General features: G+C 32.6%; 2 protein-coding genes across 5 annotated transcripts in view; one reads left to right on the forward strand and one right to left on the reverse strand.

The window, feature by feature from the left end:
* Positions 1 to 20,089, forward strand: part of LOC107494364 (probable polyribonucleotide nucleotidyltransferase 1, chloroplastic) — a 95,321-nt gene that overhangs the window by 23,634 nt on the left and 51,598 nt on the right. For 2 of the 3 annotated variants that reach the window (XM_016115417.3, XM_016115418.3), the window contains 5 exons: positions 372 to 435; positions 945 to 998; positions 1,097 to 1,138; positions 1,803 to 2,331; positions 2,683 to 3,122. In XM_016115417.3, coding sequence (XP_015970903.1) covers positions 372 to 435; positions 945 to 998; positions 1,097 to 1,138; positions 1,803 to 2,210 — 568 coding nt within the window. In that variant the 3' untranslated portion in view covers positions 2,211 to 2,331; positions 2,683 to 3,122. Of the gene's footprint in view, positions 1 to 371; positions 436 to 944; positions 999 to 1,096; positions 1,139 to 1,802; positions 2,332 to 2,682; positions 3,123 to 20,089 lie in introns of those variants that run through there. The other variant, XM_052263263.1, reaches the window with a different exon arrangement.
* On the reverse strand, positions 3,609 to 5,742 carry LOC107494339 (protein NETWORKED 3A-like). 2 transcript variants are annotated; one of them, XM_052263264.1, is made up of 3 exons: positions 5,474 to 5,742; positions 4,547 to 4,726; positions 3,609 to 4,354 (listed from the first exon to the last, which is right to left on the reverse strand). In XM_052263264.1, the coding sequence occupies exons 1-3, from the start codon at positions 5,547 to 5,549 to the stop codon at positions 3,960 to 3,962; spliced, it is 651 nt and encodes a 216-aa protein (XP_052119224.1). In that variant the 5' UTR covers positions 5,550 to 5,742; the 3' UTR covers positions 3,609 to 3,959. The 2 variants fall into 2 exon arrangements, with proteins under 2 accessions (XP_052119224.1, XP_015970882.1); XM_016115396.3 differs by having other exon boundaries at positions 3,609 to 4,726.

The raw sequence follows: 20,089 nt of genomic DNA on the forward strand, positions 1-20,089 counted from the left end.
TGGGAAGTAATCTATTCAAACATCTGCAAAGAACTAATATGGTTCAACTTCTTACATTACTTATTGGATACTTAATCCAACAAGCTATTTTTATTGTTTTGGGGTAAGCAAAGGGTGGTTCCTTCTCCCTTGTGCCATCATGAAGCAGAGAATCGGCTTTGGAAAGTATTGTTCATATGGCTTTCTGGTGTTTACCCCATGGAGTTAGCATGATATATGTGTCATCTACAAATAATATAAAGGAGATGTATTCGTTATTATTCTTCTTTGTGCTCCTTTTTTTTTCCACAGAAAATATATTCTATCTATAATAAATTTTATATTGGCAAAACTATTGATAAGAAAAAGTTATCTTTTCTTGTCTTCTTCAGGAACTGCGAAATTAAGTCCATAGTTCCATATGGAGCTTTTGTAGAGATAGCACCTGGACGAGAGGTACATACTTCCACCTGGTTGCCAAAAGCCTATCTTCTAGATAATTCAAGATTCTAAAAACTAGACCGGTCATTGAACTAGCAAAGCTAGATGTTTAAATGTTCAAAGATTTAACCAAAATTCAATCGATGTTGAGTCATATATATATACTAAAAATGATTTTTTTTTAATTTTACTTTTTTCAATAAAAGAAACTGGACTGGTTCATCAGTTTTTGACCGGTTTTAGTGGTTTTTTTACCTGGTTTTTGCAATCGGTTTTTTGTCTGAACCAGATTGGTCAGGTGACTGGGACCTGGTTAATCCGGTTGAATTGGTTAGTTTGGTCTGATTTTTAGAACCATGAAATAATTAGTAATGTCAGGTTGCAATAATAATAGTAGTACTAGTTAGTAGTAGTATGCTTTTTGTTCTTCAATATTTTCATTTAATTTAAGTTCTGAATGAAATAGTTAATTCTTCTATAGAATGGTTGAAATTCCAATCTCTATGTCTTCTCATTTTATGCAGGGACTGTGCCATGTTAGCGAACTTAGTTCAGGTTGGCTAGCCAAGCCAGAAGATGTAAATGTTTACTTTTTTTTCGTAAAATGAAATTATTTATTTAATATTATTACATGCTAAAAATAGCAGTGGGATGATATTGACATATTCTTCTCCAGGCTTTCCAAGTGGGAGACCGCATTGATGTAAAGCTTATAGAGGTGCGTTATTTTACATTTTGTAGCTCTAATGATCAAAATTATCTATAATTCAATTTGAACCTTCTGCCTTTTTATCTTGATGGTTTATCTATTCCTCTTTACAAGTGTGGTTCATGACCTTTTTTAGAATTATAAGGGTACTGAATGTAGTATTATTAGTTATTACCTATATCAGGGTAGTAAACATATATTCTTAGAGGTTGAGCAGAGTTTGGTTGAATTTTACCACATCTAAAGCAAGGTAAGTGTATTTTTACCTATAAGTAATCAAATTTTTGTCAAATATTAACCATTTATTAATTGGATTTTTCATTACCATCCTGAGTTACTTAATATTTTTTCTATTTTCTCCATTCATCTTGCTTTGAATAAACACACAAATCCCAACATAGTGCAAAATTGTTTGCATTAGATCTCATAGAGTAAGGTTATGTCAAAACTTAGAAGCTGCTGCAATCAAAGTTGATGATATGTACCGACCATATGCATATGCAATAACAGATAATTTTAATGAAAGACATATTTTGGTTGCACTGAATAGAACTTTATTTATTCTCTTCTCTCCCTTCTTTTCTGATTTAATATAGAAATGTCTCTTCTATAGAGATTTATTTCATCTTCAATTGTATTTATAATACCTAATGATTTTAAGCATGTGCTGTAGATAAATGATAAGGGACATCTGCGACTTAGCCACCGAGCAATGCTTCCTGCTACAGAATCAGAAAATTCAAATAGTCAGCCTACTAGTGAACTCCCCATAGATACTGCAGAATTACAAAAATCAACTGACAAGGGTTCGTCAAAAAAAGTTAATAGCCTGGCAAAAGATGGTTTAGCCGAAGGGAAGAGTAAGCAGCCTAGGGATAAGATTGGCAAAGTCAGAGTCTCATCTAAAAGGAGTTCAGAGGACGATTCTGTAATTCCCTCAAAAAAGTTTATCAGGAAATTGGTTAGCCCTTCCGAGGATAAGCCTTCCATGAACAAAGACGATGTAAAGAGGAGTAACAATGAAGCATTTGGTAGTGTCTCTGGCAAAGATGAAAATAGTTTGGTTAGTGGAGAGGCATGAATTTAATAGCTGCAATATTTGCAAGGAAAACACATAATAGTGATGCTTATGGGGAAAGCCATTGGTTTCATATGCACAGGCAAGCTGAGGCTCTAAGCTCTTAGAAATCAGCAGATGAATGGTATGTACAACCAATATAACTCTGCTAGTTGATTTATTAATATATTTTTGCAAATATCCAAATGATTTGTTTCAAGTAAATACTAGCAATTTTGCAACGGAAAATTGCATTCTTTCCTCTTTTTCCCTTTTCTTTCTCTGTGTATATATGGGTGTGCGTGGTTGTGGTGGTGTCGGAAGAAGGGGGGTAGGGAGTGGGGAGATAGGAAATTAGGTTTACAATGAGAATTGAACTCCTTTTTCTAAAAAAAAGGAATATTATTAATCAATTGCTGTTATGATTGCAATTATCTAATCCAAAATTATGTTCAACCTTTATAAAAATGTTGAATACTTGTCACTGCTGATACAGATTCCGTTTGCACCGAAGACCTTTTGGCATATACTTTGAATGTTTGAACCTTTGTGACCGAATCTCTTAACTCTACGTAAGCTGGTAGGGTGAAAGTCTGAAAAATCTTACTCTCCTATGCATCTTTTGGTATTACCCTGTATCACTGCAATGCCTCAAGATTTTGTATTTTATTGTTGTGTTATTATATGCATGCCATAGGAATTGTTTTCCTAGTGGTACATGTGTATTACATCTGTTCATAATTTAATTTGTTTTTTTCGTCACTTATTATTTTCTATGATGCTTCCCTTCTGTTATAGTCTTATAGACTTATCACTTATGCGGTTATGCCTATAGCCGATTTTGGAAAGTATCAGATGTAAATTGTAGCACCCATTATACAGTGTACAAGTGATTGGGGAGAAGTTATATTCTAGTGATTATAGTGGGTTTTTTAACCTTTGCCTTAAGAACACTTTTTTAAGAAGTTAAAAGCAGAATATTTATTGAAAAAATAAAGATGTTTGAAGTTTATAATTATATTAATTTCACAAAAAATGTAAAATTTTCCACTAATATATACTTAAAGAGTACATGAAAAACACTCATTGGTAAAATTATTGGTAAAATTATATTCAAATGTAACCAAATTTGTGATGATTCTTATTGAAATGCGTTTTCAAAGTAATTAAGTTGATAGTTATGGTTTTTATGCGGACTTAATTGAAACTACTTTCTCTAGGATATTGTCTGTTTAGTTTTCTCTCTTTGGATTTTATGTACCGATGTCTATAAAAAAAGTGATGTAAAATATAAAATTATTTTTACATTAAATTAAAATTGAGGTTATACTTATGGCTAGATAAATAATTATTTACACGATTTATTTTTTTTTTCATAGAAAACTCATTATTTGATATTCTTCACATAATTAGTAGTTATAATATAATTATTTATCTACATAATTAATGATAAATAAAATGAGCTTAAAACCAATTTGGGTTGGTCGAGTGGTTAGCTCACTTGTTCGTTTAAGCAAGTGTCGGGCGTTTGAATCCCGCCTTCTGCATGCAGCAACAGATTAGTCCTCTTAAATGATATTGAATTGCATATGATATAGATGAAATCTTTACTTGTGAACATCATAAATAATTGAGATTGAAAAACAAAAATCATGCCTCTAAATTTATCCTCAGTTCCACAGGTGCTTATTCGCTTATTATATGACTAAGTATATCTTTATAGTTATTCAAGATTTATGCACAAGAGTTTGTTTCATGAATTCTACAAAAACATCATGGAGAGCAACCTCTGAAGAGTTTGCCTATGTTACTTCCTCCTGGGTTTGATATCCACGCTTCATGGCGTTCTAAATTAGCATTGGAGTACCTTGAAGAAAACAGCAGGACCCTGTTCTTACGCTTCAAATCTTCCACCTCCAAGTGAAGCCTTCTTATGGTTTCTCTCTTTTCGTCATTTCTTCTGGCCAACTCTATAAATTGGTTCACATTATCTTTTGTAAGCTTCGCAATTTGAAACTCCATTGCCGACCACTTATTGTCGCATTTAAATTCCACCATTGATGGATCTTCGAGGTTTATTTCCGAATCACCAATCTTCATAGAATCATTTCTATTGATAGAGAGATCAGTCATTCCTTCTTCTGTTTCAGTGTCTCTACCTTCAAGCTCTGGTTTAAGTTTCATGCTGCATGAGTCAGCTGATAAAAACTCATGGTATTCACCTTCTTGCTTATTTGATACAGAATTTGTATTGGGACAATCAAAATTGATATCAGAACCCTTTAGGGGAGATTTTGATATACCAGAAGATAATAAAGATCTTGAATGAAAGACATCATTTTCAGAGGTTTTATAGGTACCATCAGATATTTTGCACTTGAGTTGGTTATGTGCTATTGCTAAAGCGCGGTAAGACTGGCCAAATTCTTCAAGCATGCACATGAAGTCTTCTCTCCATTTATAATCTCTGTGTTCGTGGTTTGGAGAGTTGCTGCCACCCTCTAAAATGGTCATCATGGCTTCCAATTTCTCATCCAAATCTGTAAATTGATCAAATACACAGGGACTTTTGAGTAAAATGTGCAGCACAACTAATCTAGAGCACGAACATTTTGAATGATGTGTGCTTACCAGAAATCCTATGATTTAATCATACGAGGGACCTTCTCCATATACCCAGAGATGGATGCAGTTCTTAACTAAACTGAGGTATTTTATTAGTAGGATATAGATACTATATATATTTTTCCCTTATCATCTTATACTTTGACCCCACACTAATCTAGTATTTACATAAACTTCTTTACTATACACATATTTACTAAACCTGACCACGTTTGATTACTGTTTCTGGAGAGAGTGTTTTTTCAATACTTATCTATAGACTTCAAACATTTTGGTTGTGTTCTAATCCCTACCTTTTACTTAGTTATAGTGGCAAATAATTGGATCCTAGAAGAAGACATGTCTTGCTCCCTAAGACATCGGAAATATGTCACATAACCAATTTTCTCCCCGACCCATCTTCCACAACCACTCTAATAATCTTGTTTCCCAACTTTATTGTACGGAAAATCCAAATCAAAGAAAGCTGACAAGTAATTATAAAGAACTATCCTAAATAAATTTAACTTTCCTTCATGTTGCATGCAAATCAAATGACCTTTTGCTTTGTCAAAACAATAACCTGACAACACAAAAGGTCATGCATTTTTTATTTAACATGTAAAATGAAGCAAAACTATGGAATTTTGGCATATATATATAGGAGAGAGAAAGAGAGAGACCTGATATGGTTGTTTGAAGCCATTGAGACTTGTAGATATGTGCAGAACTCCAAGATTCATGATCATTATTTTCCATGAACAAATTTGTTATCGGTTATTATCACAGAACAAGATAATTTATCAGAAGAGGACCAAAGAAGGAGCAACAGGGTAAAGTGTAAAGGATCAAGTAAAGAATATGAAAAGGTAGGTGCAGTTCCAGGATCTGTGTGGCAGCAGCTAAACGTTAAGCAGATTCTTTTGTCAAATTGGAACGCATTCTCAAAGAACCAAATAAATGTAGTTTTTCAAATGCGCCCATTATTTCTCATTAATCTCCTGATGGATTTTCTGGGAAGCAGTATAATTTGTGTTTCCTTATAATATACGTACTAATTAATGAGTTTAATTTCGAATATGCAGCTGTATTCAGAATACAGTTCACAGTAGAATCAATTATTAATTTATTATTGATGGAAAAATACAACATAATTTATTGTACCGCGTATAGTAATATACACATGGTTGAAGAATTGAAGGCTTAGGTACAAGTACGATAAAAGTTTGAATCACATGGTCGTGATGGTCTTTTTTAAAAAAAAAATAAATAAAAATTTACGGAGGTATGGTCCTGATTGTCAGATTCATCTCAATGGACCATTTCTGACCAAAAAGGAAAAAAGGAAAAAATGATAAATTAAAGGAACTACTATTTTAATTTTCTAAAATTAATTTTTGACAACGATCTCTTCAAAAGTTGTCATTTTGGGCTAACAATGGTTTATACTTTTATTCGGACAAAATCATTTTTTTTAATCAAATTCGTTTTTTAAAAATTTAAATTAGTTATCTTTTGTCACTTTTTTTTGGTAATCCTAAGACTAATTTGGAATCCAAGCGTTTATAATTTTATTATTATTTATGATTAATTTTTTATTTAATTTATCTTTTTTAATGAAATCATAATTTATATTATAAAAAACTACACTAAAACATAGTATATGAGAATTATAATTATAAAAGATGATCTTTTTACATAATATATTTTTAGTATTCTTTTTTTAGTATACTATAATTTTTTACTATTATTATTATTTACAGTTAATTTTTTGTTTAATTTACTTTACCTAATATAATCAATAAATCATATTATAAAAAAATAATAACAAACATAATACACAAGAATCACAATTATGAAAGTGTATAATGTCAAACAAACAGATAAAAAAATATAAATAATAAATAATAAAAAATAGAGCTCATATAAATAATACAATAACATACATAAAGAATAAAGTTAGTAAAAGATAAATAAATGGTTAGTATGTATGGTTTGTTAAAAAAATCCAAAAACTAAAAATAGTTGCTTTTTGTAAACGTAATTTTGATAGCAAAATCACTTCTGCATTTATAAAAAAAATTGTCAAACCAAAAATTAAAACTAAAAAGAAATCTACATATACTTCCTCCCTTTCAAACGAATTTTCCAAAACACAGTCGTTGAGTGGTTATTTGACTTGGAGATTGAGTTCAAACGATAAATGCAAGGTCATGTGAGGTGAATCGGGTCGTCGTTTTGTTGATGTGTAATGATGCTTACTCACTAAGTCGAGTGAGTCAGGCAGGCTTGAGTAGTTGAGTGAGTTATACTTACCGTATCTGACTTTTTTTTTGTGGTATTAAAAGGGGGCTAAGAGCCAAATAATCGTATCTGACTTTACTCGGTCAGGACTCAGGAGACATGCTTATTGCGTCAACGTTAGATTTCTGCGGCTTGAGGCCATATTAGGCCTTGCATTAAGCCTATATATTGGAACAACTATATATAACACGACCAAGGCAAACTTTCATATCTATATGACTATATCACTTTTTCAATTTTATTTTAATATTTTGTTATTCATATAAAAAGGTCCACTTCAAATAAAATCACCAAATTAAAAAAAAAAAAACACAAAAGTATCTCATTTTTTCAAGTAAATCAGGAAAAAATTTGTGTCAAAATTTTATACATGAAACTTATTTATAATGTGATACTTTATCTTTAGTATTTTCTTCCATAGTTATCTACTCACTTATTCTCAACAAGAGATGTGAGAACTCATACGAATTAGAACTCAAAAACACAAACAAACTTACATCAACAAACAGAACAAACAATCAAAAGAAAGCAAAGCACCAAAGGCTATATAATAAGATCAGCTACAAATGGCCCAATACCATGACAGGGGATACCAACAAATTTTGCAAAAATGGCTATCTAACTCCTTCCCTTTAACACCTTCTATAAAATAAGCACTAATTAACAATATCTCTTACTCTAACAACAATCCAACCGAGGACGACAGTAGTCATAACCCAGAAAGACCAAGATGAGGCTCAGCCCTGATGATTTCCTAATGGACAAGCTACCTCCTAACAAAAATTGTTGAGGTGTACCGTTAGTCTTAGCTTGTGACCGAATTAGTACTCAAATTGATTTTTAAAGTTACATCTATATTTTAATATAGTTTTCAAAATTTTAATTTATTCAAATTTGTCCTCTAACTTGTCATCTATAATTTACTATAGTTCCGTCTTATTTTTATCACAAAACTATTAATGATGTACTGAGATAGATTGACGACGGTCATGTTAAATTCCTTAACAACTATTTGACATGATAATTGAAATTTTTTATTTAAATTTACTCCCTTTAATCATAATAGAATAGAAGTTTTAAAAATTTTTTTAGGAGATAGGGGGAAGAAGGCCACTACATGCCCTTTTTAGATCCACCCTTGCACCTGAATGGTATTTTGCTAGAAAGGTAAACTACTAAAATGGTACTCGAAATATTTTGGCGCTAATAAAAGAGACTCTGAAAGACGTAAAAGACAAAACAACCCTCGAAAAATTTTAAAATTTAACAAAAATACGCAAAAGTGAAAGCATGACATCATACGTGCTAAACGAAAAACGCTGATCTAGCAACCGAAAAAGTTCCAGTGATGGCAGTAGAGAGCTTCAATGGCATTTTCGTTGCATCCTTTTCCTTTCTCTTTTACTTCTTCTACCACCAAGGCCGCGACCACTTCTTTATCTCTAAGATCCACCTTTATACCTTCTCGTAACTGCAGATCTGCGACGGAATCACCTGTTTTCAATTGGGATCTCTGTCAATTTCAGATGCTGGTGGCTGCTTCTGTTGTCTACTTTCTCAACCTCTGTGGTGACATTCTCATTAATCGCCTCTACCGCGACGATGTCAGGTAACACCTTCTCTCTCTCTCTTTCCACTGGTCTTAGATGGTGTATATAGGTCTACACAATAATGAATAAATGTATTTTCTGATCTTAAACTTAGTGATTTGGTTAGGGTTAGTGATTGTGAGGGTTTTCTCTTTAACCTCTTAGAAATACTCATATTTTTATGATTAAGCAGTGATGGATTATTGATATGTTTTTTTAGGAGTTCAGTTTCTTTGTACATGAGACTACTTTGTGTGCTGATTCATGATTATTTTCTTTCAGGAAAAACATGGTGGATGCTTTCTAGACCTATATTATGCAAGCAAAGGAGCTCGATACTTGTCCTGTGAGGCAGATTGGTGGTAGAAGAAGTAGTCGTGGCCTTGGTGGTAGAAGAAGTGAGAGAAGAAGGGAAAGGACGCGACAGAAACGCTGTTAAAGCTCTCTGCCATAATCACTGAAACTCTTTCGATTGCCAAATTAGCGTTTTCTGTTTACTGTGACGTCATACTTTTATGTTTGAGTATTTTTGTCAAATTTTAAAATCTTTCAGGGGTTATTTTGTCTTTTGCGTCTTTCAAGATCTTTTTATCAGTGCTAAAATCTTTTAGATATCCTTTTAGTAGTTTACCCTTGTTGAAAAAATTTTGTACTTTATAAAGTGTAGTGCTGCAAGAGTGGAGCACCTTTAAGATGACCTAATGTGAAATGGTGATGGAGATAAAGTGACAAGGAAAAACAAAGGATTTTTTATTTTGGCGGAAAATCGTTTATTAATGGTCGGGGACCATACAAATGCGTGATTTGAAAGAGAGAAAAACGTAAATGACGTTATTTTACTCTAATCTTACCTAAATCCTCTAAAATGATGATGCATTTAACAGTGTTATGTGTTAGCATTCAACAGTTTAACTTAGGCTTGGTTTGGTAAAACTTTTCGAAAAGGTGCTTGAACTTTTTAAAAGCACAAGCACATCATTTTATGTTTGGTAAATAAAAAAGATCATGTGCTTGTACTTGCAGCTTTTAAAAGACTGGGGTACTTTTGAAAGCACCTAAGATAGAACTTTTTAAAGTTGGCTTGTACTTTTCAAAATTTAAAAGTCTAATATAACCTCATATTTTAACTAATTTTCAAATTTAATACTTGCATTTATGTCTATTATAGTATTTTTAAATTTTAAAAGCTATTTTACCAAATGCAATTATTGTTACTTGTGTTTATTAAAAGCAATTTTAAATTTGATTTACCAAACATAAATGCTACAACTTTTAAAAAGCCATCTTTTAAAAGTTAGCTTTTATAAGCTACTTTTGAAAAGTAAAAACTTTACCAAACTAAGCCTTAGGTTTGGTTTGATAAAGCTTTTTGAAGAAGTGCTTGTGCTTTTTAAAAGCTCAAGCTCCTCATTTTGTGTTTGGTAAATAAAAAAGATCACGTGCTTGTGCTTACATCTTTTAAAAGATCGAGGTACTTTGGAAAGCACTTACGATAGAGCTTTTCAAAGTTGGCTTGTGTTTTTCAAAATTTAAAAGTCTAATATAACCTCATATGTTAACTAATTTTTAAATTTAATGCTTGCATTTATGTTTATTATAGTATTTTTAAATTTTAAAAGCTATTTTACCAAACATAATTGATGTTGCTTATGTTTGTTAAAAACTATTTTTGATTTGATTTACCAAACAAAAATAACACAACTTTTAAAAAACCATCTTTTAAAAGTTAACTTTTATAAGCTACTTTTGAAAAGTAAAAATTTTACCAAACTAAGCCTTAGCATTGCAGTAACAGAAATTGAACTAGGAATAAACAGAAATTTACAAAATTTAATTTGAGAGATTTATTTGAATATTTTTAAAAATAAGTGACTATTTTTTTTCTATAAAAATTTGAGAATTATTTTAGATATTACCTCAATGGCGGTATGTTTTAATAATTGAATAAAGAATGAAGAATTATTTTTTATCATAAAAAATTTAATGTTGACAAATATAATATAAATTATCTTAATACATGTTAAATATTAGGAAAAATAGACAAAAGTACACCTGAATTTTCACACGGAGTACAGATGTACTCCTCAATTTTTTAATGAGTCATTTGCACACATGAATATAAAATTATGTTGTCAATTCTACCCTTCTGTGACCTGTGTAAATTTTCCGGCGGTGGTGGAGGCCAGGTGGCACGATATTGTATGATGTGGCCAATTTGAAGTGACACTGTGAAAAATAAAAATATTTATTATGAAATTTGTTGATTTTTTTTAAAAAAAAAGAAAAAGTTTTACAAGTTTTTCATTATCTTCATTGTCAAATTTCAGTGTTGAATGAAAACATGCCCTAGCAGAGAGTAAGCATAGTGAATTTCTGAGCACTTCGCAGTTCGTCATTTGCGTTACATTCTAAAGGCAAAAGCGCTAGGGCAAGAAGCGTAGAAGTCCAAACGCAAACTTATGCAAAGGAGGAGAGTTCAGAATCAGACACGATCAAAAGGTAATGCTTCTGTCCTTCACATGTATCTGTGTTATGATATGAAAGTGCATCAATTTAGTTATTCTATAGTTTGATAGAGGAATTTTTGATAAACAGATGGCAAATCATATAACCTTTGTGTATCATCACAAGGGAAGATTTGAGAGAAATATGAATGGGGTTCTAAAATATGTTAGAGGGGAGGTTGCTGTAATTCTTAGGGTGAATGTGGAAACTCTGAATACATTTTTTATGGTGGGGTTATTTAAGGATTTGGGGTATGTCTTGTTCAAAGATTTTTACTGGGCTGAGAATGAGGTATCGAATGGTTTGCATTTAATTAGGCTTGACAATGATGTAGTCCGAATGTATGAATTTGATATTCAGAATGAAAGAATATGCCATGTTTATTGGGATCATATTGTTGATTTACCGTTAAACAATGTACACCACAAGAAACCCCAAGAAGAAGAAGTAAGATGGCAATCCACAAAAAGCCTACCCCGAAAAAGTTATATGTTAAGAAGGCCAATAAGGAAAACGAAATCAACTAAAGTTGCAATGAAACTCAGAACCCAGCATCTCCCAATCCTTCTCCTACAACCCAACGAATGTCACATTCCGAAATCCCAAACGTCAACCGAAACACGACCCAGCAGCAAAGTGAAGCAGAAGTCTCACCTCCTAATAATTCACAGCAAGAAGGTTTGAAGTGCCCACCCAACAATCTAAGAACAGTCAGAAGAATAGAAGAGCATCGTATAAGAGGTCAGCACCGACTGGTCAAAGATTTGTTCATAATGAATTAGATCTTCAGTTTGTTTTGTTGCACGAAATTGTACTAGAAATAAAATTGAACCAACCATTTGTATTAATAACCTTGAAAAAATCCTTTGTATTCAGATACTAGTGAAAACGAAATTGACAACACAGCCATCTACTTAGAGGGAATTACAACTACTGATTAAATGTCTTAATGAACAAACACAGAATACATATACTTATCCCTAAGCATACATCCTGCATCCATTTTCTAATGTTCTGTAGCTCTTGATTAATCCCATCAATTGTCTGCAACATCTTCTTCATTTCTTCTTCTACCTTCCAGTTGCTTTCTTCTGCAAACCTCCATTTGCTTTCTTCACTCTACTCCTGAATTTCGCAATCTCTTCTAGCGTCAACAACTTCATCAGTCCAAATGAATAGTCACACCTCAATTCAACCTTCTGCATCATGAATTCGACGATAATTTTAACCATTTTGCAGAAAATTAAAATTTGTCATCATAAACAAAATCAGAATTTACATACCTCCCATAACGGATAACGAAGAAACAATCTAAGAAACAATCTTCCACGGTTCCACTCTGTAGCAGACTCAAGCATCACTGCGTCAAGTCCATGCAGGTACTTGCCATTGTTGTAGTCAAACTTTTTCTTCTTCCTATTTTTTTGGCGCAAAAGACGAGCCACCGCAACCACTGGCACAAGCATGAGGTATATTCTTCCTTCGTTGAAACTGTGACATTTTCATACATTAGAGTTTACAAACCCTTGTTACAACAGAAAGAACGAAGATGTACAAAGAAAAATGAAGAGGGTGAAGGAAGAATTTTTTTTTCACCCTGTGTTAGGGTTCATATGATTCGAAGAAACTAGAGAAGGAAGAGGTTTCATTATTCCCTTTTCTTATATTTGTTTCAACAAATTTCATAATAAATATTTTTATTTTCCACAGTGTCACCTCAAATTGACCACATCATACAATACTATGCCACCTGGCCTCTACCACCGCCAGAAAATTCACTCAGGTCATGGAAGGGTAGAATTAACAACGAAATTTTATATTCATGTGTACAAATGACTCATTAAAAAATTGAGGAGTACATCTATACTCCGTGTGAAAATTCGGGTGTACTTTTATCTATTTTTCCTAAATATTAAGTTACTATGACAAAATTTTCCAACAAACTATTATGTTAAGTAATTTTGTCGAAATAATTCAATATTTGATAGGTATCGAGATATTTTACATCTTTTATTATTAAAAGTATGAACGTTCGAATTTTTTATAGTTTGAAATTATAATTTACTCTAAATAAAACTTAGTATTTTTATGCTTTAAAAATGAGTTGAAAGTGCGCAACATCGTTAGTGTACTTAATAGCAATAGAAAGTTGTAATAATTTATTGGTTCATGGAGATTTTAGTGTTAAAGAAGAAAATGTGCATGTCTCTATTACGTACGTTTAGGTATTTACTGAAAAATAAGTTTTGTTTCGGGTCTTACTTTCTTATTTATACACGTACCAAATTCACATTTTCAAACTTCGTTGAATTAATCCATCTTGAGAACTTGAGCTTTCTCCATATTGAAAAATTTAGCGGCCCATATAAGAAGAAAAGTCATAGTTCTTAAATGAGTATCTATCCTTATCACAACACTTTTTCAGTTTTTCTTAGATGTCCATTTAAGATTATACCTCATTAAAATCATTAAAATCTTACTAAAGAAAAATCCAATAAAAAAAAATTTAGTGAAAAAAAAGAGAATACAATATCTTTTGTGATGATTACTGCCTCGTTAAAAACCTTGTCAAGAAAAACTCAATAAGGACAAAAATCTGAAAAACAAAAAAGAATATAGTCTTCGTCTCTTGTTGAAATTATTTAATATCTCAAAGTCGGTGCATTCCAATTTGATAGACCAATATTTCGAAAGAAGATTTTGGGACTTTGTAAATAAGTCAACCATATTATTACTCGAGCAGATCTGTTAGATATCAATTGTTCCTTGATTTTGAAGGTCATGAGTAAAGAAGAATTTGGAAAAAATATGCTTTATTTTATCACCTTTAATGTATCCATTCTTATGTTGAGCAATGCATGCTGTATTATCTTCAAACAGAATAATTGGAGCTATTTTCTGATCAATCAGTCCACATGATGATAGAATATATTGGATTAAACTCCTCATCCAAAACACTCAAAACTTGCTTCATATATCACAAACATTTCAACATGATTAGAGGATATTGCTGCTATCATCTATTTCGTGGGTTTCCATGATATAGCTCTATCACCATATGTGAATATGTATCCCATTTGAGATCTTTTGTGTGGATCAAACAAAATATTCTACATCTGTATAGCCAACTAATTGTGACTTAGATTCATATGGATAAAACAGTCATATATCAACTATTCCATGAAGATACCGAAAAATTTATTTGATTCCATTCCAATGTCTTCTTGTTAGAGAGGAACTATACCTTGCTAGTAAATTCATAGCAAATGATATGTTAGGTTGTGCATTCTTAGCAAGATACATTAGTGCTCCAATGGCACTGAGATTTGGTACTTTAGGACCAAAGATATCTTCATTTTCTTCATGGACGGAATTGATCCTTTTCCACATCTAAAGACCTTACGATCATTGGGGTACTTAATGGATGTGACTTATCTATGTAAAATTTTTTCAAGATCTTTTCTGTGTATATTATTTGATGAATAAAGATCCCATTGTTTGTATACTCGATTTGCAGGCTGAGATAAAATTTAGTATTTTTGAGATCTTTCATCTCAAACTCTTCTTTTAGAGTTTTTATAATTGTTGGAATCTCTTCAGGGGTCCCAATAATATTTAAATTATCAATGTACACATCAATTATAATGAATTCAAATGCAACTTTTTTTTTATAAAAATACATGGGCAGATATCATCTTTTTTGAATCTTTTTAGTCAGATACTCAGTAAAACGATTATACCTTATCCGTTTAGATTGCTTTAGACTATATAAATATCTCTGCAATTTGATTGAGTATAACCTCTGCGAATATTCATTTGATGGTTTAGATATATTTAATCCTTTGGGGATTTTTATATAGATATCACGATCTAATGATCCGTATAAATAAGTTGTCACCACATCCATTAAATGAACATGTAGTTTGTTGTATGTGGATAAACTGACCAAATAACACAATGTTATTGCATCTACTATAGGAGAATATGTTTCTTCATAATCTATACCGAGCCTTTGTGAAAATACAAGTCGAGCTTTGTATCATACAACTTCATTTTTCTCATTTTGTTTTCTCACAAATACCCATCTGTATCCAATAGGTTTTACATCTTCTAGTGTACGGACTACATGTCCAAAGACTTATATTTTACAAGTGAGTCTAACTCAGCCTATAGCTTTTTCCCATTTTGGCCAGTCATTTCTTTGTCAATATTCTTTGATTGTTTGTGGCTCAAGATCCTTACTTTCATGCATAATGTGTAATGCCACATTATATGCAAATATTTCATTGATGATTATTTTATTTCGGTTCTATTTTTATCCTGTAAAGACATAATTTATCGAGATCTCATCATTTCATAATTTTCAGAATTTTCAGGTACCTAAACGTTTTCTAGCGTCAAAATTATATCAGAATTTTGGACAACTGCAGGTGTCTTTATTATGTCTTTAACTTTTTCAACAGGAATAGAATTTAACTCTTTTCTTTTTTGAGGATTTTTGTCTTTGGAACTGACAGGTCTACCACACTTCTAGCATGAATTTGTTTTAGTGGCCATTTGTCCAACTGGAACACTAATTTGAATTGGGGCATTTTCAGCTAGTATATAGGATTTAGTGATTCTTTTCATATCAGAAAATGCATCAGACAATTCATTTACTATTCTTTGCAAATGTATGATCTTTTGAACTTCTAGTTCACATTATCCAGATCGAGGATCTAAATGTTTCAAGGATGATGCATTCCAATTAAGTTATTTTTCAAGAAGCTTATTCTCTCTCCTATAATGTTGAAAATTTTGATTCATCAAAATGATAATATGTAAACCGAGCTTTAAATACTCTCCAGTTTGTGTCTCATGATACCTCACTATAGAGAAAGAATTATATCCAACATATATCCCTAATTTTGTTGGGGTCCCATTTTGATGCGATAAGGCAGGACAATTGGAACATATATCGCACACCTGAATATTCTTATGGGTATTGGCCAAAAACTAAATGTAGAGGAGAGAATTGGTGGTAACTTATTGGCCTTAAGCGAATAAGTGCTACGTCATGTAAAATAGCATGCTCCCATGCTGAGGTTGGGAGATTTGTTCTCAAAAGTAAAGGTCTAGCAATCAACTAGCGTCGTATAATTAGTGACTCTGCTAGCTCTTTTTGTGTATGAACATGAGTTACTGGATGTTCAACACTTGTACCATTGGCCATACAATAAGCATCGAAAGCTTGAGAGGTGAATTAACTAGTGTAAGACCTAGAACTTTTGAAAAATCTTATTATGAGACAATTTCAAATTTATTTATTTATTAGAGATTTTGTTTTCAGAAAATAATTAAATCAAGTTTTGATAATTAAAATAGAAATTTTACTTAATTTCATAATTATTGAATAATTATCTATATTTAAATTATAAAGTTTAGCAGTTGTAAAAGAATAAGAATTTTATATGATTTAGTTTAAATAATTGAGATTTTAGAATTTAATACTTTGATTTTTATAAGCAAAGAAAATTAATTATATTATCCCTAATTTTAAATTAAAATACTTAACTAAAAGTCAATCAGCAAATTGATAATTACATAATATTTTCAAAGTGATTTTAAAGGAATAAATTAGATTTCAAATTAATAACCTATATCCTAATTTTATTAAAATTATCCAAACCCAAATTAATCCCAAAATCCCCAATTTCATACACAAACCCTAACCCTAAAACACACACAATTTTTCTTACCCAAAGAAACCCTAGCCGCCTCCTTCAAAAAGAAAGAAAGGAAAGAGAACTACGACCCCTGGGGGGGGAAGGAGAGGGGAAGAGAGAAGACGACGCTGGCGGGCATCACTAGCCCGCGCCGTCGTGTCACACGATGGAGGGAAACACGAGCACGGGCAGAAGATAGAGGGAGACCGTGTCAGCTCACCGTCGTTGCCGCGCACTGGCCAGTCATCGCCGCTGTTTCGTGGAGCCGCCACTAACGAGCTTGCTGTAAACCCCGCGTAATTAACGAATAATTAGCCAATTGATTAATTATTAATTCAAAAAATTAGAAAATAAAATTTTATAGTTTAATGAGGTAGAATTAATTAAAATATGAATTTTGATACTAATTTTAAAGAATTTGGTTTTAGATTGGGTGGAACGGGCTGAACCAGGCGAACCGAGCCCGTATTGGACCCAAGGCCCAACCCAAATCACTAATACCCATGAGCTTCAGCTCATTTCTCCTTCACCCACACATTGAAACACGCTGGGCAAGGGTAGAACAATTCCAAGAAATACAAACCCTTGCTCTTAATTCAATCCAACATAACTTTTGACCCGGAGCTCCGATCGCCGCATCATTTGCGGCCACGCGACCCCCGTGTCAAGCTCTACAAAGTCTAGTAGTCAATTTGGTAAGAAAGTTATATTTTTAGTTTTGATTTTCCTTCCGCCCCCAAATTTCGAAAATTCAATGAGTTGGTGTTGAGATTTTTAATTCTTTGATGTTATAGGGTTGAACTAGTGAAAATTATTGGGTTTGCTCTAAAAAATCCCTTAGTGAGGATTATTTATATTAGATTGAGTTGTGGGATATTTTGGGACATGTTGGTGGTCATTGGTGCTGTTGGAGACTTGATATTGGGCTTTGGGGAGTTGGAAATCTATTTGGTGTGACTTTGAAAGAATGAGTTTTACAAAATGGTGTTAATTACGGTGTTCCGAGCTTAAGGGAGGAATCAACCAAGGTATGGTTTTGGTTTTTCGTAAATAATATATAATATCTCGTGAAAATATAGGCTAGATGACTATAAGATAGGTTGAAGCATGTATGTATGTTAAAAGTTAGTAATCCTAATAAAAAGATTGATGATTAATGATTTTGATGATGATTGATGAGGATAATGAATGTAATTTGTTGAATGATTTACAAAAGCAAATTTGGATTGTGTATTGGTGTAAATTTAGTGGTTTTAATTAGTGCAATATGTGTTTGAGTTGATATAGTTGATGATGTTGGTGTTTGATAATGATAATGTATTATGTTAAATGAGTATAATCATTAATATGGTTAAAATAATGATCATGTAAGTAAATGAGTGTGTGATCTTGAGTAGCAATGGATTGTGTTGGTTTGATTGATATTGAAATTGTAGTTTGATTTGTAGATGAATTTGAAGTGGAAATTGGTAAGATTGAGTTTGGACATGTTGTGATAATGGTAGAGAATTTTATTGAGTATATTGGAACAGGTTCGGGTGTAAAAATCATGGTTTAAATTGAGAATTTGGAAAGGTTAAAAGTTTTAGTTATTTTTGGTAAAAGTAGATTTTTGACTAATTTCGGCGAGCCATAACTCGGCTTCCAAATCCCCAAATTGTATCAAACTTGTTTCAAACGAAAATTGGGTTCGTGAAGTTTATGCCGTTTGAAGAACAAATGAAAAATGTTTTAAAATGAAAAAGTTATGCGTGTTCGAAGTTCGGTAAAAAATATGGTTTTTTGCAACTTTTGTAGGAAACAGGGCTCGCGTACGCGAGGCACGCACGTGACGCGAGTATTCCAGGCTATTTCAAATACTTGCGTACACAGGACATGACTACATATGCGACTTTGCGAATTTTTGTATCCGTGCGTACGCACAAAGGGTATGCATATGTACAAACCTTCTATTTTGAAAAAGTTGTATTTTTCAAGTCTAAACTAATTCTTTAGCTTTCCAAACTCCTTTTTACACCTGTTTAGAGTTCGTTAGTGAGCTTTAAACCTTAGAATGAACACACGCCTGTGAAATAACTGGAGGAAACATTTGGAAGAGTTTTGCGAAGTGTTAACTAATTTAAGGAAGTGTTGGTGATGGGAGATAAGGAGTGATTGATGAATATGATGAAACTAATGAATTGTAATTGAAGAAATAATGAATTGAATGACAATGAGATAGATGTGACCGCGTAAGAAGCAGTGTCAATGACCACTCACTCCAGGTATATGTTAAGGATGTGTAGAGATGTTGAGAATGTATGGAAGATGAATTAATGATTGAATGACTATGAATAAATTGGAATAATAATGAAAATAAACTTGAATTTTATTGTAATATGCCTCCGGATATGACGCAGTGGTGTTATCCCCTTGTTCCGGGTAAGAGGTGAGATTGCCGGGTAAGATTTAGTGGTGTTATATACTTGCTTTGGTTAAGAGTTCAAAACTCCGGTAAGATGCAAGGGTGAAATTCTGTCGGCACTTGCTCCGGATCGAGAACTGTAACACCACTTGGATAAGAGGCAGGGTGCAGTTGTCCCCTACTCCGAGTACGTGGGTAAGATGCAAGGGTTGTGGCATTGTCCCATTTGCTTAGTGTTTGGTGTTCTATCCAAGGTTAGATACCGGATGATGAGCGGATAATTTATACGCTTTTTGGCATTGTTTTTAGTATGTTTTTAGTATGTTCTAGTTAGTTTTTAGTATATTTTTATTAGTTTTTAGTTAAAATTCACTTTTCTAGACTTTACTATGAGTTTGTGTATTTTTCTGTGATTTCAGGTATTTTCTGGCTGAAATTGAGGGACTTGAGCAAAAATCTGATTCAGAGACTAAAAAGGACTGCAGATGCTGTTAGATTCTGACCTCCCTGCACTCGAAGTGGATTTTCTGGAGCTACAGAAACCCAATTGGCGCGCTCTCAACGGCGTTGGAAAGTAGACATCCTGGGCTTTCCAGCAATATATAATAGTCCATATTTTGCCCGAGATTTGATGGCCTAAACCGGCGTTCAAAGTCACCATCAGAATTCCCAATGTTAAACGCCGGAACTGGCACAAGAATGGGAGTTAAACGCCCAAACTGGCACAAAAGCTGGCGTTTAACTCCAAGAAAAGTCTCTACATGAAAATGCTTCAATGCTCAGCCCAAGAAC

The sequence above is a fragment of the Arachis duranensis genome, chromosome 6, assembly GCF_000817695.3.
Source record: "Arachis duranensis cultivar V14167 chromosome 6, aradu.V14167.gnm2.J7QH, whole genome shotgun sequence".
Classification (NCBI taxonomy): Eukaryota; Viridiplantae; Streptophyta; class Magnoliopsida; order Fabales; family Fabaceae; genus Arachis; species Arachis duranensis.

Coding starts and splice junctions, on each gene's coding strand:
- LOC107494339 (XM_016115396.3), bottom strand. CDS start 5,549: ATGGAAAATAATGATCATGAATCTTGGAGTTCTGCACATATCTACAAG. Junction 4,727..5,473: donor GCTTCAAACAACCATATCAG/GTCTCTCTCTTT, acceptor ATCAATTTACAG/ATTTGGATGAGAAATTGGAA.